Source organism: Pavona decussata, unplaced genomic scaffold, assembly GCF_977016875.1.
Source record: "Pavona decussata unplaced genomic scaffold, jaPavDecu1.1 SCAFFOLD_182, whole genome shotgun sequence".
In the NCBI taxonomy this organism is placed as follows: Eukaryota; Metazoa; Cnidaria; class Anthozoa; order Scleractinia; family Agariciidae; genus Pavona; species Pavona decussata.
The window spans coordinates 116436-134640 of NW_028145592.1; the positions used below are offsets into that span (position 1 = coordinate 116436).

At 38.2% G+C, this 18205-nt stretch overlaps 1 protein-coding gene across 1 annotated transcript; it reads right to left on the reverse strand.

The window, feature by feature from the left end:
* Positions 1 to 708: 708 nt before the first annotated feature.
* Positions 709 to 17153, reverse strand: LOC146462973 (endoplasmic reticulum aminopeptidase 1-like). The gene is made up of 19 exons (XM_085084988.1): positions 16591 to 17153; positions 15778 to 16051; positions 14595 to 14715; positions 13754 to 13905; positions 13119 to 13232; positions 12143 to 12277; positions 10954 to 11019; positions 10795 to 10860; positions 10248 to 10435; positions 9095 to 9177; positions 8458 to 8588; positions 8054 to 8109; positions 7418 to 7565; positions 6858 to 6931; positions 5874 to 5975; positions 4793 to 4969; positions 3594 to 3734; positions 2176 to 2257; positions 709 to 1348 (listed from the first exon to the last, which is right to left on the reverse strand). The coding sequence occupies exons 1-19, from the start codon at positions 17139 to 17141 to the stop codon at positions 1208 to 1210; spliced, it is 2802 nt and encodes a 933-aa protein (XP_084941114.1). The 5' UTR covers positions 17142 to 17153; the 3' UTR covers positions 709 to 1207.
* Between the last annotated feature and the right edge of the window lie 1052 nt (positions 17154 to 18205).

The window sequence follows — 18205 nt, forward strand, 5'->3', positions numbered from 1 at the left end:
CTGACAAAACTCTTGGGTCGTTTTGTTTTTTGTTCTAATAGAATTTACGCATCGATGAGTGTTTTCTTTAAATTCCGCTTTTATTGACAGGGAAGCGACACGAACTTCATTTTCAATGCAGTAATTCTATGATTCAGCAAAATCGTTTAACAGTTTGAAATTAACTGACATCATATTCCAGCTCTCATAATGTGCGTTAACGAACAAAAGCTTCATTGTATCTAACGGAAGAACTGAAATTGTGCAAGGCAACAATATCGTTCGGAGGAGTCGATTATATACTCTAATGTTTGATTTAGCTTAGTGGAATGCGTCGAAGAAATTTACAGCAAACATTTTATAATCACATAGTTGTGACTGAGTAATCTTCTCTCTATAGCGTACAACGTAGAGAGAAAAAAGAAAGTTTTGGCTTTCAAATTATAATGTGTTAACCTAAACTTTTGTGGCCACCTTGTTTTCGATATATAACATATAACACTTTCACGGTTGAAATACAATTTGCTAGTTTTCTCTAAACTCTGTATTTATGGGGAGTTTTATACGTATACTTTCCCAGAATTTTCTGGACAACACCATATTTTGCTTCTTACTAATTAATTAGAATGCCCCGAGAGGTTTCCTAAATAACATAATAGAATTTTATCCAGCAGATCGATGAGAAGACGGATCCTGGATAGGCTCGCCTGCTGAGGTGGAGTTGCTTTTTCTAATAAGACCGCATACACAACCAGGTATAATAGTTTCATTGCCTGCTCAATCGAGGACTTCGCCTCATAATATTAGCGTGAAAGATATATTTCAAAATCCTTATACTTCAACTCTTAGTGACAGTTTACTGAGCTGAAATTTTAAGTTACATTAAGATCTTACATCAAACTTTACGCCTTAAATTACTGGCAATTGAACAAGAGACTCGAACAAAATAGAGTTTGCTCCGCTTTATAATTTTACATTCCGCTAAAGTAACTATGTGAAGATGAACAAAGCCGGAGGAGCGTACTCTCTGTGATCCTTTAAAAATGTGTGTAGAAAGCCACGCGTGGATCGTTTGCAGGTTCATTTTCTACTCTTTGCAGGTGTCCCTTTAATGATGGTGTTCTTTAATGGGGCTTTTCCATGCCCGAGCTAGAATTGATAACGGAGAAGTGCCCCTGCAGTTGTTAATTGTTCCAACGGGTAATGCTGTGGGGTTTTTTTTTTACGTTCAATGGCGATTCTCGAACCACTGTTCAACTTGCTTGACTCGTGCGGTCATCCAGCGAATATTGGTCTGAATCGTGTCCAGTATTTTCTTGTTAGATTGAAGCTGGAGCATGCCGGGGTGTTTCTGGATGAAATCCTTGACCTGCCATTCATTTGAGTTTTAATAAGATATAAAAAGGCGTGAAAATGTAAGCAATCAAACCGTTGGAAGTTAGTCCTCAAACATGCTTTAAGACTCGAAGGGTAGATGATGACACTGGCGATTCCAGCCGCAAGTGACCGGCCCACATGCATCGCGGGAGCTTAACCCGATTTCCAGTTTGAAATAATTCGAGGTATTACTTGATTTTCATCACATAGTTGCCCCTAGGATTTTTTTGAGGTTTCCATTGATGAGTTTCGTTGGTACGTATTTTTTGTACTTCGGCAGAGAGAGACCATGGTAAGCAAAGTTGTCTACGCATTCAAGCCAAAAATTTTCTTAGATAACGATTTTCTTAGACAGAACTCGCTGACAGGCTGAATTTGAAGATATTTGTCAAAAAAAGGAAAAAAAATCAGTAACGGAAACATTCTTTAATCTCTTGAAAAAATATATTAATTTTTAAAAGAAAGTTCTCGGAGATGACTTGTATAATTAAATTACATATTCAATTTTTTTTTTTACCAACGGCGTGGTTAACAAATTTTAATAGGCCTTTGCAGCTACCGGTCACATGGTACAGAATCCGCTATGCTGGAGAGCAAGCTGCATACTGGGACATCCAAAACGACTTCATCCTCTCAAACTTCAATTTTCTCTGTTTTCGATGTTCCAGCGTGTAGCTTGCTCTCCAGCAAGGTGGATTTTGTATCATGCGACCATTAGCAGCATAGGGCCCTATTCAACCTTTAAACGGCCTGGGTTTTTTTACTACGCTAGCAGCATTCAGTCTTGTTAATACCTATAAACTGGTTATTCCGCCGTACCTCTTTGAAGTCTTTTGGCATGTGTAGATTCTCTGTCGTCTTCTCTAGCAATAACATAACTGCCCTTGATTCTTTACCGAGCCTGAGGAAGAAAGCAAGACAAACGATATGAAGCCATGAACTGTTAGATACAATTTTTCAAGCATCGAGACAAAATGAATAATAATAATAATAATAATAATAATAATAATAATAATAATAATCAATTTATATAGCGCTTTTTATATAACATTCAAAAGCGCTTACAATATAAAAACGAAAAATTTAGTCAAAATCAATAAAATATAAAAATTTAAGAATAATCAATCAAACAAAAAGTAAGAAATAAAATAAACAAAGTAAAGAATAATCAGATGTCATATGCTTTTTTAAACAAAAATGTCTTCAAGTGTTTCTTGAAAGTGTTTAAGTTCTTGGCAGTCCTAATTGCCAGAGGAAGCTTATTCCACTTGGATGGACCAGCAAAAGCGAATGCTCGATCACCAAAAGTCTTACATTTGGTTCGAGGCACCTCTAACAAAGTGAGGTCATTAGATCTCAAAGAGCTTCTGATTGATGCCTTTTCCCTAATGAGATCACAGATATAACGTGGAGCGATACCATTTAACGCTTTGAAAACAAGTAGTAATATTTTGAATTCGATCCGAAACTCTACGGGTAACCAGTGAAGATCTTTTAGATAAGGTGAAATGTGACTAAATTTGGGTACTAGACAGACGACTCTAGCTGCAGCGTTGAGGACTTTTTGGAGCCGATCCAGTTGATATTTTGGAAGTCCAGAAAGGAGAGAGTTGCAATAATCCAAGTGAGATGTCACAAAAGCATGAATTAATATTTTGGTGGCCTCAGTGGAAAGAAATTTTCTTATTTGTCTAATGTTGTAAAGACCCTTAAAGGCTTTGTTACAAATGTGTCCAATGTGAATGTCCATCGAATAAGAAGGAATCTATCGAGAATGCTGTTTTAGTTTTGAATGAATAAATTTATTAACGTATCGGTGTTGTGTAGCTGAGAAGAGAATTCTCCTCTACTAATTGTGGCCCCTAGACATTAAAAGAATTCGTAAATCTAAAATCAAACTACCGTATTTATTCGAGAAACCGCCCTGGGCGCTTATTTAATTTTTGGCCCTTGAGGGCCTTATGCGAGGTCGGGCGCATATTATTTTCCCAACAGTTTCAGCAAGCGAGGACATTTTTTTAGAGAATAACAAACAAAATAACAAAATAAGGGTTAAGTGCCAAAGCCAACATGAAAACGTTCATTGACTAACGTATCTAAAACCAAATTTTGGAATACAACTGACCCTCCTCTTACTTCACGCTGGGCTAGTAACGCCCTGCCCCGCCTCAGCACCCCCTCCCCGCCCTCCAATCACAGTGACACGTACGTTCATCTTTGTCTTAAGTTTTCCTTACCTTCTTTCTATGCAATTTAAATGCTTTACAAAAAATTTCCAGGTGAGGCGGCGCCTCTCGGGGTTTCCAGCCACTGTGGCGATAATCTGGATCATGTCTTGTGAACGAACCTTTCTTTTGTCTAGGGAGTTTTTCAACAACCTTAGGAACAAGAAGAAAATCATTTCTTTTCCTATGAATAGCCCAAATCCTCGAAGCGATTTATATGCTGATTTTAATATAGACGACTTTCAGTTACCCTGATCGTGATGAAGCAGCAACACTACAGATTCACTAACATGACATATTAGAACATTTTTTACGAAGGAAAACTTCTTACGGTCGAGGCTGTCATTTTGAAAGTACGTAGTTCAAACAAAGCGTGAGACACTTTTGCGAGAGAATTTGTCGTTAAATAGTTTCAGTAAAGGTTGATTTATCTCCTGCAAGAATACGAGTGAGAAAAACATATGCTAGGCAAATTTGAGGTATGTCTTTGATGTGCTTAAGCGATATCTCACAATTTCGTTTTTAGATACCCCTTTGCTGTCCTTTTTTTTTTGGCAGGCTTTAATTTCTTTTCTAATTTTATTGTTGCGCGCTGTTGAAACAAATGCATAGTAACACATTAATTTACCTTATCAAGTCATTTGATAAACCACAGGTTTGTGAACGTCTTTCAAAATGGCAGTCGATGACAATGAAATCATCTTTACCTCAAATCTTATAGAGGAAACTACCTAAGACATGTAAGGCACTCTTCACCGGGCTGGCCCGATAGGCGGGACGAATTTTGTCCTCGGTTCATATGGGAAATTTAATCCCGGCTACCGAAATGAAAAATGTTCAAAAGGCTCCATAAATTAGTACTCGTGAAAACGCGTTCCAACTTGTCAGCGAAAAATTATGTGTCGTCCCGGAAAGTCCCGGTATCCGGGCTGGAGTGTTCATAAGGGGAAAAATTTCCAGCTCGGTTACCGAGATCTCTGTAACGGGGCCAGCCCGCCTTCTCATATGAACACATCGAAATTTTTGTAAAGAAAGGAGTGGGGAGGCGAGATCTCGGAAACCGAGCCAACCCAGTCGATCCGGCTCATATGAAGAGGCTCTAAGATTGGATTAAATAATCCCTCCAGGAGAATTCCGTTATGCCCAAGGGTTGAGAGACACAATGTGGAGTTCTAAATGAGGTTTTGTTTGAAGTTAATAAAAATCCCCACCTGATTAATGCGTCTTTACTCCTTGTAGCGCCCAAAGCGAAGATTATTTTCTCTCTTTCGGCCGCGTTTTTACATCCTTCGTATTTTCTCCACAAAAATTCCCACTCCACTTCGCCTCCGTATTTAACAGCAGTGAAGTAAACAATTTTGCGAAGGTGAGGTGAGATAGAACGAGTCCTAACAAGAAACATAAATAAAACACGGTAAATTCAAAAGATCTGCTTAACCCCCAAATCAGTTGGGGTCAATTAAGGACGGTGCCTAGTAATACCGTAGTATTTTTGCGTGGTTTATGACTATGCGGGGAAGGCAGATCTTAGCAAGAGCTTCTGAAATCCAAAACGAAAATTGGGGGTAACCACACATTTTTTAGAGATAATTAAGCAAGAATTATTCTAAAAAGCCGTAAAACACAAAGCTATTTATGGCGTTTTTTTCAAAAATGAAGCTTTTTTATCTCTGAAAAATGCATAGTTACCTCCAATTTTCTTTTTGGATACCCAGAGCACTAGCTGAGTTCTGCTTTCTCCGCATAGTTTTAAACCGCGCAAAAATATCCCTGTATTAGTAGGCACCACCGAGAGAGGATCAAGGCACCAGCCATAGGAAACCCGAGTACAGTCAAACCTCCCGTTAGCCACCACCCCAAATGTCAAACCTTGGAGGTCGCTTGCGAGAGGTCAGACCAAAAGGGGTCCAAATTTTCAGCTCATAAGCATGAGGTCACTCCAGAGATTTAGTAGCCACAAAAGTAGGCACCATGCATCCGTAAATTAGATGGGTAAATTGAGGGTTTATTATTTTATAACAAAATGCTCTAATCTGACTGGTTCCTAACAGCCCTTATTTATTGCTTACAAGCTGCTTGTAATCGTACAGCTCAAATCGGACGTTTAAACAGCTATCACTGAATATACCACAGCAAATATTACTGACCAACGAAATTTAACTACACAGCCCATGCTAACCAATCAAAATCAAGGAAAATCTTGAGTGAGCAGGTTGCCAAACTTTAGCTTGAAAACAATAAGGAATTGTACTTACTATTTTATTATTAAATATTTGCATATTTTAGTCTCACCCATTTCCTTTCATCCAGTCTTTGAACAATTCCCTAGACCTGTTTACAGTTTCCTCATCATCGTGAAAAGCGAGCGTAGAAAGTGTCAGTTCACGTAGAAACCTGGAAGAAAGACGTATTTCAAAAATAATTGTTAATGTGGCTTCACCTTGTTACAGCGCGTAGCACGAATTTAATTGAGCGGGTCTTACGTAACTTGTAAAAACATTAAAACTGTCTGAATAGACCTTTCTCCAAAATGGCGGCAACAGATTTGAATGAGTTAAAATCGAACTGAATGAAAAACTGATACCAGCACTGGAAAGAGCACCTTTACTTTTGTAATCTTGCAAAGTTTCAGGATATCATGTGTTTTATCAGCTTGGGAAATGTAAGATGAAATTTGACAAATTTACAGAGAAAGTTTGTATGACTGGGGGTATATGTCATACCCCCAGTCATACAAACGTCTGTAAATTTTTCATTTTACAACTTAAATTTTCTCAGCTGATATTACACCTGATATGCTGAAACTTTGCAGGGTCACTAAAGTAAAAGTGTTCTTTTTAGTGCTGGTACACGTTTGTAATTTTAACTTATTTGAATTTTCGGCCGCCATTTTGGAGAAGGGTCTATTTTTTTGCCTACTCAACTGTGGAAAGACTCTCGTAGAAATGACTGCGAGGGAGGCTATCGACATAGCCTGCGAACGCAGACGTATTTCCGGCTGTCGCTTCACTCCACTCGGCGGAGTGAAGCGACAGCCGGAAATACGTCTGCGTTCGCAGGCTACTATCGACAGGGCGGAGGCAAAGAATATTTATAATTCGATATCACCAAACCTCAAATTTCTTTGGGTTTTCTTTTGTAAATACATTTTTTAGTGTAGTAGGCTAAGAAGAAACAAAATTAACAAAAAGGTTATTTTGTTGCACTATAATCTGTTCACTGTACGGATGAATAACACGTTAAAATTCTATAAAGGATGAGTTTGATAGTTCCTACTTGTCCACCATTTCTCCTTTGTCTTCCCATCCTAATATTGCTTCCACTGGTTTCATCTTTTCTACAATAAATTGCTTGTTGAGGTAAACAAGCAAGGCAAAAGAAACCGATCAGTAAAATGACAAATTTTAGTCACTTACAAACCCCAAGTCTGTACTCCATTTGCCGATCACTATGCGATTCCTTGCACTGAAATGTTTCCCCTGAACAGTCAGGACTCTAAAACTGACGTTTGCAGGAAGATTATTGTTCATTTGTTGATCGATATCCAGGAACAACACAATAGCAGGATATATTGTGAACCTGTTCTCTTCAGCCCTTAACATTTCTTTAAGCCCTTAACATTTCAAAATAAACTAAATGTATTACTAGCTTTTTAATCGGGGCAATAAAGTCGTGTTATGGTTGGGATTTATGAGATTTCAGCGACAATTTCATCTTTATGGCGGCTTGTCCAGAAATTCGACAACCTTTCTGCAATTTGAAAGAATGGGTTTGGATACTCTGTAGGATCGTTTAAATTTGTCTCAAAAACTGAACTTATTTCTCTGGTTGTTTACCTGGTAACACGTGTAGGACATCCTTGAGCCAAGCATTGTTCCAATGTAAGCAAGTGAACGGAGAGTAACTGCCCACGGAACATATTCGCGTTCATGCTTTATATATTCCGTCATATCCAAAGCGACCTGATAATCAAGGAAACCGGCCCTGAAAAAATTGGGGCAAACATAAACATATGTAGTGGCTAGATGCGTGCGTCCAATGTCTCCCAAATGCTGTAGATTACTCAGATTTTAAAGCGTGAAACGACAAGAAGCTAAGCATTACCACCGACGCTCCATTGTACGTAAAATGTTATCCCATCATACGCGATCACCATGATCCAGCAAATACCCAAGCTTACTTTTATTTTTGCAAGCTTTAGAATCTGCGAAAATTATGATAAATTATCCGTTAACTGATTTTGATGCTGTTTGAGAGATATATTTAATTAGCAGCTAAGTAAATATCTTAATAGTTTTTCTCCTTTGTTTGTTTTTGTTTTGTTTCGAGTATGTACAGTTTGCTAAACGATTCGTCAAACGATTTTCAAGATTTGCCACGTGAGGAAATACAGCCGACCTAAGATAAGTGAAACTAAGAGAAATTATCAGAGGGTAATCTTTAATAGGAGCTACTGTCTTATCTTAAAATACCTTGCTAAGCTCAATGCATCGTCTACAAGACCACTCCTATCCAATGCACTAAGCACCTGTTGTAAGAATAGCAAGAGTTACAAAGCAAAATGAGAACCGAGAGTGACTTAATTTTTTAGTTAAAGAATTGAAAAGCTGCTGAAAAGTTCGCGAGCATAGACGGTAATCGGAAGTTAAATGTTCCTCTTGCTGGCTTGATTCTGCTTCCGGCGAAAGACTGAATACCTCTTGTATTGATGTCTGGTGTGGATGTAACAGTATCAGCTTGCAGCTCGTTGTCCGGTTTAATTTGCGATTGTTCTCAATGGTCAACGAAAGTCTTAATTCGCTAAATACCGGAACCAGCCTTTCCTGGTCCTTATAGCTCATGCAGTGTTACTGGAGACACGATTGGTTGTTAATACCTTGTGGCCATTCAACAACTGCTGACTTAGTCGTTTCCAGTTTTCCTCATCGTAGTTGACTCGATAGAAACCAGTTTGTCCAACATTGGCCTTTATCCACCCAGATGGACTGCTGGGAAGCTGGAATGTAACTAAGAAATTAAAATAAATTATCTCTAATTTTTTGGTTACCAAGGGTTAAATTTAACTCTAAGTTGATCTACTTATAAGGTATAGTCATAATTCTCAAGATTTTGTCTCATAATCATAGAAGTGGTTTCGCTAACCACAGAGGTGGTTCTGATTGGCTAAGCACTTTTTCTTAATATTTTAAAGGGGCATTGTTATGGAGATTCCTTCGTGTTTTGGTCGAAACTGCTGAAATATTTGACAAGGCCAGGTACCTTTTAGAAAATGTCTCCTGGGAAGAACAAACTACAAGCAGTTTTTTTAAGCAATTTCTCCAAAAAATCCATTTTAATCTTGGCCATCTGCAACTAGAGTTAACTAACATTAGTTTCTGTGTAGTAGTAGGGTTATTTTTAACAAAACTGAACCATTAGTTTAACGGTTCCGTTGATTGAATTTATGTTTTTTGGCTATTCAATTCAATAGGTGACGCTGCCCCTTTAAAAATCAATGTTTGCATTGTCCGTACCTGAAGTCTTGTTCATCCAAACAGTTCTGTGTGTGTCCAGTGAATCCTCCGTCATGTATGTCACCGGAACGTACCATCCAGGCCTAAGGAGTAAAAGGTCCGAGATTAATTAGCTTCCATAACTTGAGACCATAATAATTTCGCCTTTTCTTATCATGGGAACTAAATTATATGAAACTGACCAACATAAAACACTTCCCTCAGTTTTTCTTTTAATTCTATTGTTAGCGAGAAATCCATACATAAGACTGTTTCAATGAATTTAGATCAAAAACAGACCTTTCTCTTTCATGCATTCATTCATTCATTCATTCATTCATTCATTCATTCATTCATTCATTCATTCATTCATTCATTCATTCAATTCATTCATTCATTCATTCATTCATTCATTCATTCATTCATTCATTCATTCATTCATTCATTTGCCATTAACCAGAAATACGACAACAGTATATACAAAAATGCATTAAAGATAATATACAATATTCCTACTAAATTATTTAAAAGATCAAATGTGGTAAAGGCAAGGAACTATATAGAAGCTGGGCCGGGGCTTATAAACTATAGGCTTCCTGGAACTATAGGATAAACCATACAAGTAGAGGCCAATTTCACGAAGTCCTCCAAAAGTAAGATATAACCAAAGTATTGTTTCTGAACAATGGTCTGCTGTTATTCCAACATTAGGCTTTTGTTAAGAAACCATACTTAAAAAAACATCTTATAAACTTAGGCGGGCCTCGTGAGTCTGGGCCCTGCACGTCGATATGTAAATATGCGACTATGACGCGGCTGTTATCAGGATCCTTTTACGCACAAACAAGAGGCCGTGAGAGCGTATACTTGGGCGTCGTTGTATTAGGAATATCTGAGCATGCATTTTCAGTCTTTGATGATAGGTGAACGATAAAAGACTCGCGATGTTTTAGTTTTGGAAAAAAAAACACGTCTTCATAGTATGGGAGGACGCAACGCTAAAGTTAATTGGGAAAATAACGGGATTGAAAGTAAAGTTAATGCATTGGAGACGTCATTCCGGGGTAAAAGTAAAATGTCCAATAGCTGATAAGATGTATGGAGAAAACGAGATCCAGTACGTTTCACCAGGGGATACCAAAAAGGCGCTAGTGATATTCTTGCATAGACTTACCCCTCCATATGGTCGTTTTTTAATTGCTCCGAAGTCATACCTCTTACAAATCGTTTCTGAGTTGCCGTGTACGACAGCCTGCCGTCTTTTCTCTGAACCTTGTTGCTGGAGATTTTTATCAGAGGAAATCCAGGCTGAGTCACCCAAGATTCCATGATTTCTACAACATTCACGAGCTCCCCTGAAGCCTGGTCACATGTACATGTGCAAGAGAAGTCGTTTAGAGCTTGGGTTGAGAATAGGTGGATTAACAATTTTCAAATTCGATGCAAAGTTGCGATGGAAATATCGCAAAACGTAACGTGTTGTCAGGTATCGATTACTTTACGAAGATAAGTAGTTTAATTTATTTAATGTCAATAACACGGGGAGTGCGTTCTCAATCTCTTGAGCCAGAGGCTCATGATAAAGTGCTTCACAACAACACAGATCGAATCGGAATTTGGAATGTTGGTTAATACGTCAATATCCTTTGACTCTTTTTAGTCATACCTTACGTAAAAGGAAACACGCTGATAAACAGATAACTAAATTGCCAAAGACACACCTTACTCATTGCCTTCCAAAGATCCGAAGCTTCGGCATTCGAGAATTGATGCCCCTTCACGAAAATCTGAAAAGCAGAAAGAATATCATTTGTTGTCTTTAAACTGATTTAAAAAGGGTTTAACAGAATTAGCATTGGGAAAACGTTCACAAAATCTACCTGAATTCCCTCTCTAAACTTTTCAACTCCAAGGAAGTTCTGCATCATTCGTATGACAGCCGAACTCTGAGTAAATAAGTTTCAAGATAACTGGTAAAGATGTTAGCAAGACTTTCCAAACCTTTCTTTAAAACTGCAGATAAAAAAAAATCCACCGTATGGAAAAAAAGATGGTAGCTGTACATTTTACTAACCACAATACCTTGCAAACCTAACACAGCCAATAGGCACATAGAAAGCTATATCTGTATATGCTAGGTTTGGAGGTTTTATAACTTTTCTGTGCTCTTTTCTAATGTGTTTTTATTGTGTTCGTACGTAAAGAATTATGGGTAAATGTACCAGGCACCATCTTTTTCTGTACAGTGGATTGCAGGCGAGTGACAAATACAAGACGAAAGGGCAAAGACCACCTATGCGCATGCGTTTCCAACGGCTTAGAGTTACGCTAATAGGGAGTACCGTACTTGGTCGAAACAGCCCCTCGGCACTTTTCGAAGTTTTGCACTCGTTGATGCATGCCGGCTTATTTAAACTTATTTGCAAATAAAACATAAATATTTGGAAGTCGAACACAACTATGTAATCTTTCTTTCTTTCTTTTTTGTACATAAACATTAACAACAGCATAACAACTGGATGATAAAAGTTAGTTAAACAGGTGTATACCAGTGTTTCCTTCGAATATGCTATTAAAACTTTTAAGTTCTAGTTAAAACTGTTCCAAGTAAATGCCGTATCGTCGTTGAGAGGTGTGGCTTTTATTCAAGGGCGATGATTATGAAAATTTTTGTTCTCACTTGAAGCGCTTATTCGAGTAAATAAGACAGTGAATAGTTCGAAAGCCATTCAGATTTTGCTATTTAAAAATACGCACTTAAGGATGGTACATCCTTCTGCTTCTACTGAATACGCATCTGAATACGCATCTACGTTCTGCGCATCTCTGGACGGTCCGACAAAAAAAGATTCCTATTCAGTATTGTTGCCTAATTATCTCTGAAAAATGCGTGGTTACCCCGAATTTTGTATTTGGATTCCAGTAACCCTTACTAAGATCTACGTTTTCCGCATAGTAATAAACCGTGCAAAATACTTCTGTGTTAGGAGGCACTGTCCTTAAAACACTCTATTAAAGAACTGACAATGGGCCATCACAGCCTTGCCCCTACGATAACCCTTCTCTTACCTTGTGATATGTTATTTTGTCCACGATATCGTTTATTTGCGCAGGGTTGTGGACCTCGACCGACACCGGGTGAGTGTGCAGTGAGCTGTCCACGTCAAGAGCTTCCTTCATGGTGTCCAGCATAAACTGATCGGCCTGGAAAAACGAAGCGGGTTAGTGGATTTCATGACCATTCCAATTGCCCTTTTCTTTACTTTTTACAGCTTCCTACTTTTGTTCTGAACTTTTCTCACTTTTCTGAGAGAACAATTACTTCCTTCCCATTGCAATGAGAAATCGCTTGCTGCGGACTAGTCTATGATAAGTCCACCTACTCCCTACCGACGGAGCACGACAGTTTCTCTAGAAACTAAACCCACTTATCCATAACAAGTTGTACTCAATTTGAATATGAACTTTACTGTATAAAAAAGATGAGCTGCAAAGTCGGTTTACTCAAAGAGTCATCACAACTTGGCAAATCCGCTACAGTACACTTGCGTTCGATTGACTGTATTCCGAAATAAGAATAAGCGGAATAGCTGTTAGATTTGCCTTTTCAAATAAGTTGGGACGACATTTCTGCAAGCTTTCGCTGACGCACGATAATTTAAGAGCCATTTTGTACTCCAGTAACTCAAAGAATCTGTTAGGAGCAAGTTCTTGTCATCATTGCTCGTATTCCTATTCCGTAATAGGGTCAATCGAACTGACCCTAAAATAAAAAAAAAAATGTCAAAATTTCACTCCGACCAAAGAGAGGATTGAGAACCTGAATAAGCTACACCCAACTACGGTACCCATGGCCCTTGCGAGCAAAAACCACACATCGTTGACGTAAACGTGATAACAGCGAGGCAAAAGTTTCATTCGAATTATCTGCCAAATGGCAGTAACATGGAAGCTCAGGATTAAAAATTGAATGCATTTATATGAGGTTTTTTAATTTTAACGAAGGCTTAAATTTAGACAAATAGCTGTAGTTCTCCCGTCTCACCCTTTTCCATTTTTTGTTGAAGTTATCAGTAGCAAGGTATTCCATGTAGACCGCGAATCCTTCATTCAACCACAAATCGTTCCACCATTTCATTGTCACCAAGTCGCCAAACCACTGAAAAAGAAAGGAACTCTTAAACGGAAAGAAAAAAAAATGACACTAAATTAAGGAGATACATACTGCTTATATCGTGGAGAGCGACAAAGCGGAGGTTTCAGTAGAATGACGTGATACCTAGTAGAGGTCACGATCGTTGCTCTGTTATGAGTCACGTAAATAGCATGCTATTCTTGCTACTACTGAAGGGAGAGTAAGGATATAATGACAATTATCTCCACTACTGGAATCAATCAATCAATTAATCAATCAATCAATCAATCAATCAATCAATCAACGTGTGAGTCTTTAATTTCCTTTGCTGATTCAGAATTAATCGAAAGAAAGTTTCATATTCTAGATGCCCAGATTGAACAAGCTTCGTCAAGTGTGTGACGGATTAATACATGTTTTCCAAGTTGATAACAAATAAGTACGTCACAACCGAGACTGTAATGCCAGCGCTCATGGTAGGGAGTCCAAGTAAGGCTAACAACATAATAATATTTCACTTTTCTTCAGGGGTACCTGTGGATTACCTGGTGTGCAAACTCGTGATTCACGATCATCGTCACCAATTTCTGGTCAGCGGGACTACCTGTTGCTGGGTCAAACAGCATGGCGGACTCACGAAATGTGACTAATCCCCAGTTTTCCATAGCACCACCCATATCAGGAATTGCGACAAGATCTGAGATCAATGAAAAGAAAAATGTGCTTTATCGGGGGTGAAATTAACTCAAGTGATTTTAAAGTGATCAGTTGAATCCGGGGCTAAAAAATGTGTCACCTCACTGGTAGTCAATGGCTCAATGAATTTTTAAAGCTACAACGGTAAACAATGCACGCTCTTTGTACAGTGAAAAAAATGGACTTGTTTTTTTCTCTTTCACAATATAGTATATTTCACTGATCTAGAATCATAGTACAGTAATGAACTCTTGTTGCTTAGGGGAATGCTGTATAATTTGAAAAATGGCTTAGATTCTTAATCTAGAACTGACTAGGCAGAAACCCTTACCTTGCTAAGTAATAAAGTATGTTGAATGTAAACGTACGTTAAAAACAAACGGTGACTGCAGTTTGAATCAGCGCAATTGAAAAGTACAGACATAGGTCTCCTTGTAACAAACTGAGAAAGTATTAATTAATTAATTTTTGTTAAATTTTATTGTCTCTCTATAGTTTTGGGGAAATTCAGAAATTCAAGATGGCGCATCGAAGATGTCGAAAGATGGCCGTCGTTTGGAAATCATGACGTAATTCCCACGTCATATGACATCAACTCTCCCGTTGCGGACGCCCTGGTGACCCTCATAGCCTTAATACTTTCATAATTAATACTTTCAGAAGGCCCTTATTCGGGTTTTCGGTACTTACCTATTTTTGGTAGTGGATACAAAACCTTGAAAAAATCCTCGTAGTACTCCAAGGCGTGCTTGGCAACATCAAGAGCAAAATCTGTACTGTTAATTGCGTCTGGTTTAGACCACACTTTTATCTGTGAGTAGGAGAAGACAGATTAGCTACCTGAAGGGTCTCATGTATTGGGTATTTATAAATTTTGGGTTGTAAATGCTGTTTGCCTCATAGTTAAGGTGGCCGAACACAGTTTTCTAGTTTACAGGCCAGGCGTTAGTAAGCGTTATTTGGAAACTACGTACTTCTGGGTGCCCAGACCAGTACCCAGCGTGGTGCAAGATAAACTTAGAAGGAATGAATTTATGTATACTTGTTGTTCAGCTAGGTCCCGTTGCCATGGCAACGCAGCGAGCTATTGACCGTCTACAAACAATTGTTTTCCTTAATTTTTAGAAAATGCACTCGTTAGATTTTTTCCATTTTTTGACTCCAGAAAAACTCACAAAGTACTGACATAATGACACTGCTTTCATGTAACTTTAACAGAAGGATCTTCTGTAAATATCCGTTTTGCACTTTAATGTTTTGTGAAGACATCCTCTGTCAAATTTTGATTTTTGTTTGTAGGCGAGTTATGCTTTTAGAAAACTACTGTTTTGTTAAATTTCACAAAAATTCTAACGAGCGGTTTCGTAGAAAACAGTTCATTTCCATTAACACAACCAGTCACAATTTTTTGGTCAAATGCGCATGCGTGACTTTTAATTGGGTTTTCACAGCAAAGATTAAATGCGTGCAAAAAGGCTTAGCTCTTCGTGAAATCGCTTTCTTTGTTCGATGACGAAAGAAAAAAGGTTCGCAAACGAGAAACTGGATTATTCTAAGAGCAAAACTCAACTTTCTGATCCATTTGATATAAAATTAAAGGAACACTTTATCGACGCCATATTTTGCTTACCACACCCCTAGTGCGCGCTTACTATCATCATTAAAAGAATGAACCTGTCAAGCACACGCAAACTGTGTTCGGCCACCTTAAAGTTGTATGAATCCGGCCGAGATGACACCAGGTAAGATATGTTTGGCTTCTTTTTATGATGATATGTAGAAAAAACAACTTTTCTGTACCGAAATAATCTGATGTAAATATAGACTTCAGACGTAAGGAGATATTCATAACTTGTCTTGCTAAAAGTGTGACCTTTTTTCCACTTTTTGTTTGAGTTTCCTTGTAATCAAAATCACACACAATGAATGCCACCAGGTAAGTTGCCATGGGAACACTTTCACTGAATTGGCTTTCCACAAGCCTATTATGCTTTCTATCACGTGACTCCAGGGGCATGTTTGACAGTGCCACGAGATTAACGTCATGAGCTACTGTGATGCGAAAGACCGCTTTGAACGCAGGCTCGTCGAAACATGGAAAAGCTGAGCGCGCATTTGTGGCTTCAAATTGAGTCGTAGCGAGATATCTAGAAACACAAGAAAACAAGACGTTTGAATACTTTCTATAGTATAATCCAGGTAATTCAATTTTTCGCTCTGGTTAATTACAAGAGACGCAAACAAAATTATCAGAACAAGCTGAACCATGAAAGCAAACACAATAATGATGGATTCGTATGGATTAAGAACAAAGCGCAACATTTCTAGCCAATCAGAACCTGAGAGCATTCTAGAGCAAACCCAAATTAAAACAAGCACAAAAGTTTTCGTATTCAACATTGGCTTAAAAACCGCTTAGAAATGTTGTTAAGATAAAGAACTGTAAAAAATTACGCCACTATTTCAAGAAAAGAGTTTCGGCTTGACTGACTGACACACATCGCTTTGTACAGTTTGAAATTGAAAAACTCCGATATAACAGTTTGAAGAAATGTTAGGAATCAAATAACACGATCAGCTTTTAAAAATACTTAAAGACGTTATCCACAGACTCAACAGTTATAGAAAACGTGAAGGATGGTGCTTCCGGGAAGAAAAATGTTTAAGAATAATTACAACCCCTGACCTCACTTGGCCGCTATTTGTTTTGTAGCTGCTTTTGTAAAATCCTTCCATGTTACTGGATAAAGCTCCCTTAAATTCCAGGTAAAGTGTGTAGATCGCCTTCACTTCGAGCTCTTTCTCGACAGCTATTAAATACTGCTGGTTTTCCTTATGTTCCATCCGTCGCACGATTTTTAACTTGTTTCCTTTTGAATCCGTAATTCTTGAATCCCCGACGCAAAGATCTCGCAAGTGTAGTATAACATTCCTTGTTGGCCGAAGGCACTGTAGAATAATTTTGACTTTGCCAGAGAAATTGAAAGTTGTTAAATTTAGCTGGATATACAAATCGTATGATAGTGGGAGGATGTCTCTTGGCAGACGTACATTTTGATACGGAAATGTCGCTTCCTTGTCGAGATTTTTGCTCTTCTTCGCGTCGTCCCCATTTCTTTTAAATTTGTAAACCAGGTTCTCGCTGTAACCATTTATAAAAGTGTAAACAGTAGAGACAGCAATGATTAATGCGACGCTAAATGCTAATGCAAGAGGACAGAGACGTGAAACGACCATTGCTAATTATAAAGTTAAGCTCTGTTTCAAACGATTGTTTTGAATTTTGTCAGCGGTTAAACAGAGAAGATCAGCGCAACAGGTGTCAGTTAACAGGTCGTTTATTCTGTGAAGAATACGTGAAAAATTAACATTAAAGTGTATTTGTTCTCTTCCCCAGGCCGAGGACCGTTGAGTCTCTTGATTAAGTCACTCAGCCAAGCAGGAAGTTGCTGTGTACAGTAGTTTTAAATAGCCATATCCGAGTTGCTTTGAACCTCTTTATGAAAGCGAGGATTCGTGCACAGTTTTTATTATGAAAATTAGTTTTTTCAAAGGCATATGCAAACAAAACTCATTTTCATATGAAAAGCTTTGCACTTAGCCTCGCTTTCTTCATGATGTTCAAAGCAACTCGGAATTGATATATTAATAAAAAGAATGGTTTCTACAAGAATAAAAACGCGCAACAATATTACCCTGAACAAGGATTTTTGACCAGCAATCTTTCTTATTGTTTAGTTTGGTCTCTCCTGTGGTCAGCCAGAAGGAGGGAAAGCACATTTCCCAGAAGATAAGCTTTGCTCCAATATTACCCGTTCCGAAGTTCATTAAGGGACTGGGACCTAGGTCAACATTGTTTGAAATTGCGTCATATGAAAAAAAAAAAAAAAAGAATCTTATCACCATAAAAGTTGGTAAGTTTACCAAGTTTGATTATGTTTCATTGCGTAGTAACCAGGCTGTGACCTGTCAAAGGACGCCCAAATTCCGTAGAAATGTCTCTAATTCTGCGTTGGTGTCCCCCAAATCCATACAATACTTTTCCGATTTTTGAAAGGTTTCTACATGGTTGCAATCTAAGGACAGAACCTCAAACGTGATAACATGACTAATTTTAATGTGAGCTTTCTTGTGATGGACTCTCATTTCTGATTTATTTAAGGAAAATTTAAAAACTCGTCCCCAGTCTCCACTCGCATTCCGGAACGGGCAATTCCTCTCAGTGCCCTTCGGGGATTTAGTTTTTGCTGACCAACACAAATGCAGGCTCTGGTCAAAGGATTGTCATTGTTCTTACCGCG

Bases quoted from the DNA above. Each gene is read 5' to 3' on its own strand.
- LOC146462973 (XM_085084988.1), bottom strand. From the start codon at position 17,141: ATGGTCGTTTCACGTCTCTGTCCTCTTGCATTAGCATTTAGCGTCGCA. The intron at 13,233-13,753 runs GTAATCCACAGG...TTTCTTTTTCAG, and splicing joins ATCACGAGTTTGCACACCAG to TGGTTTGGCGACTTGGTGAC. The intron at 4,970-5,873 runs GTGAGACTAAAA...GTTTCTTGTTAG, and splicing joins GACTGGATGAAAGGAAATGG to GACTCGTTCTATCTCACCTC.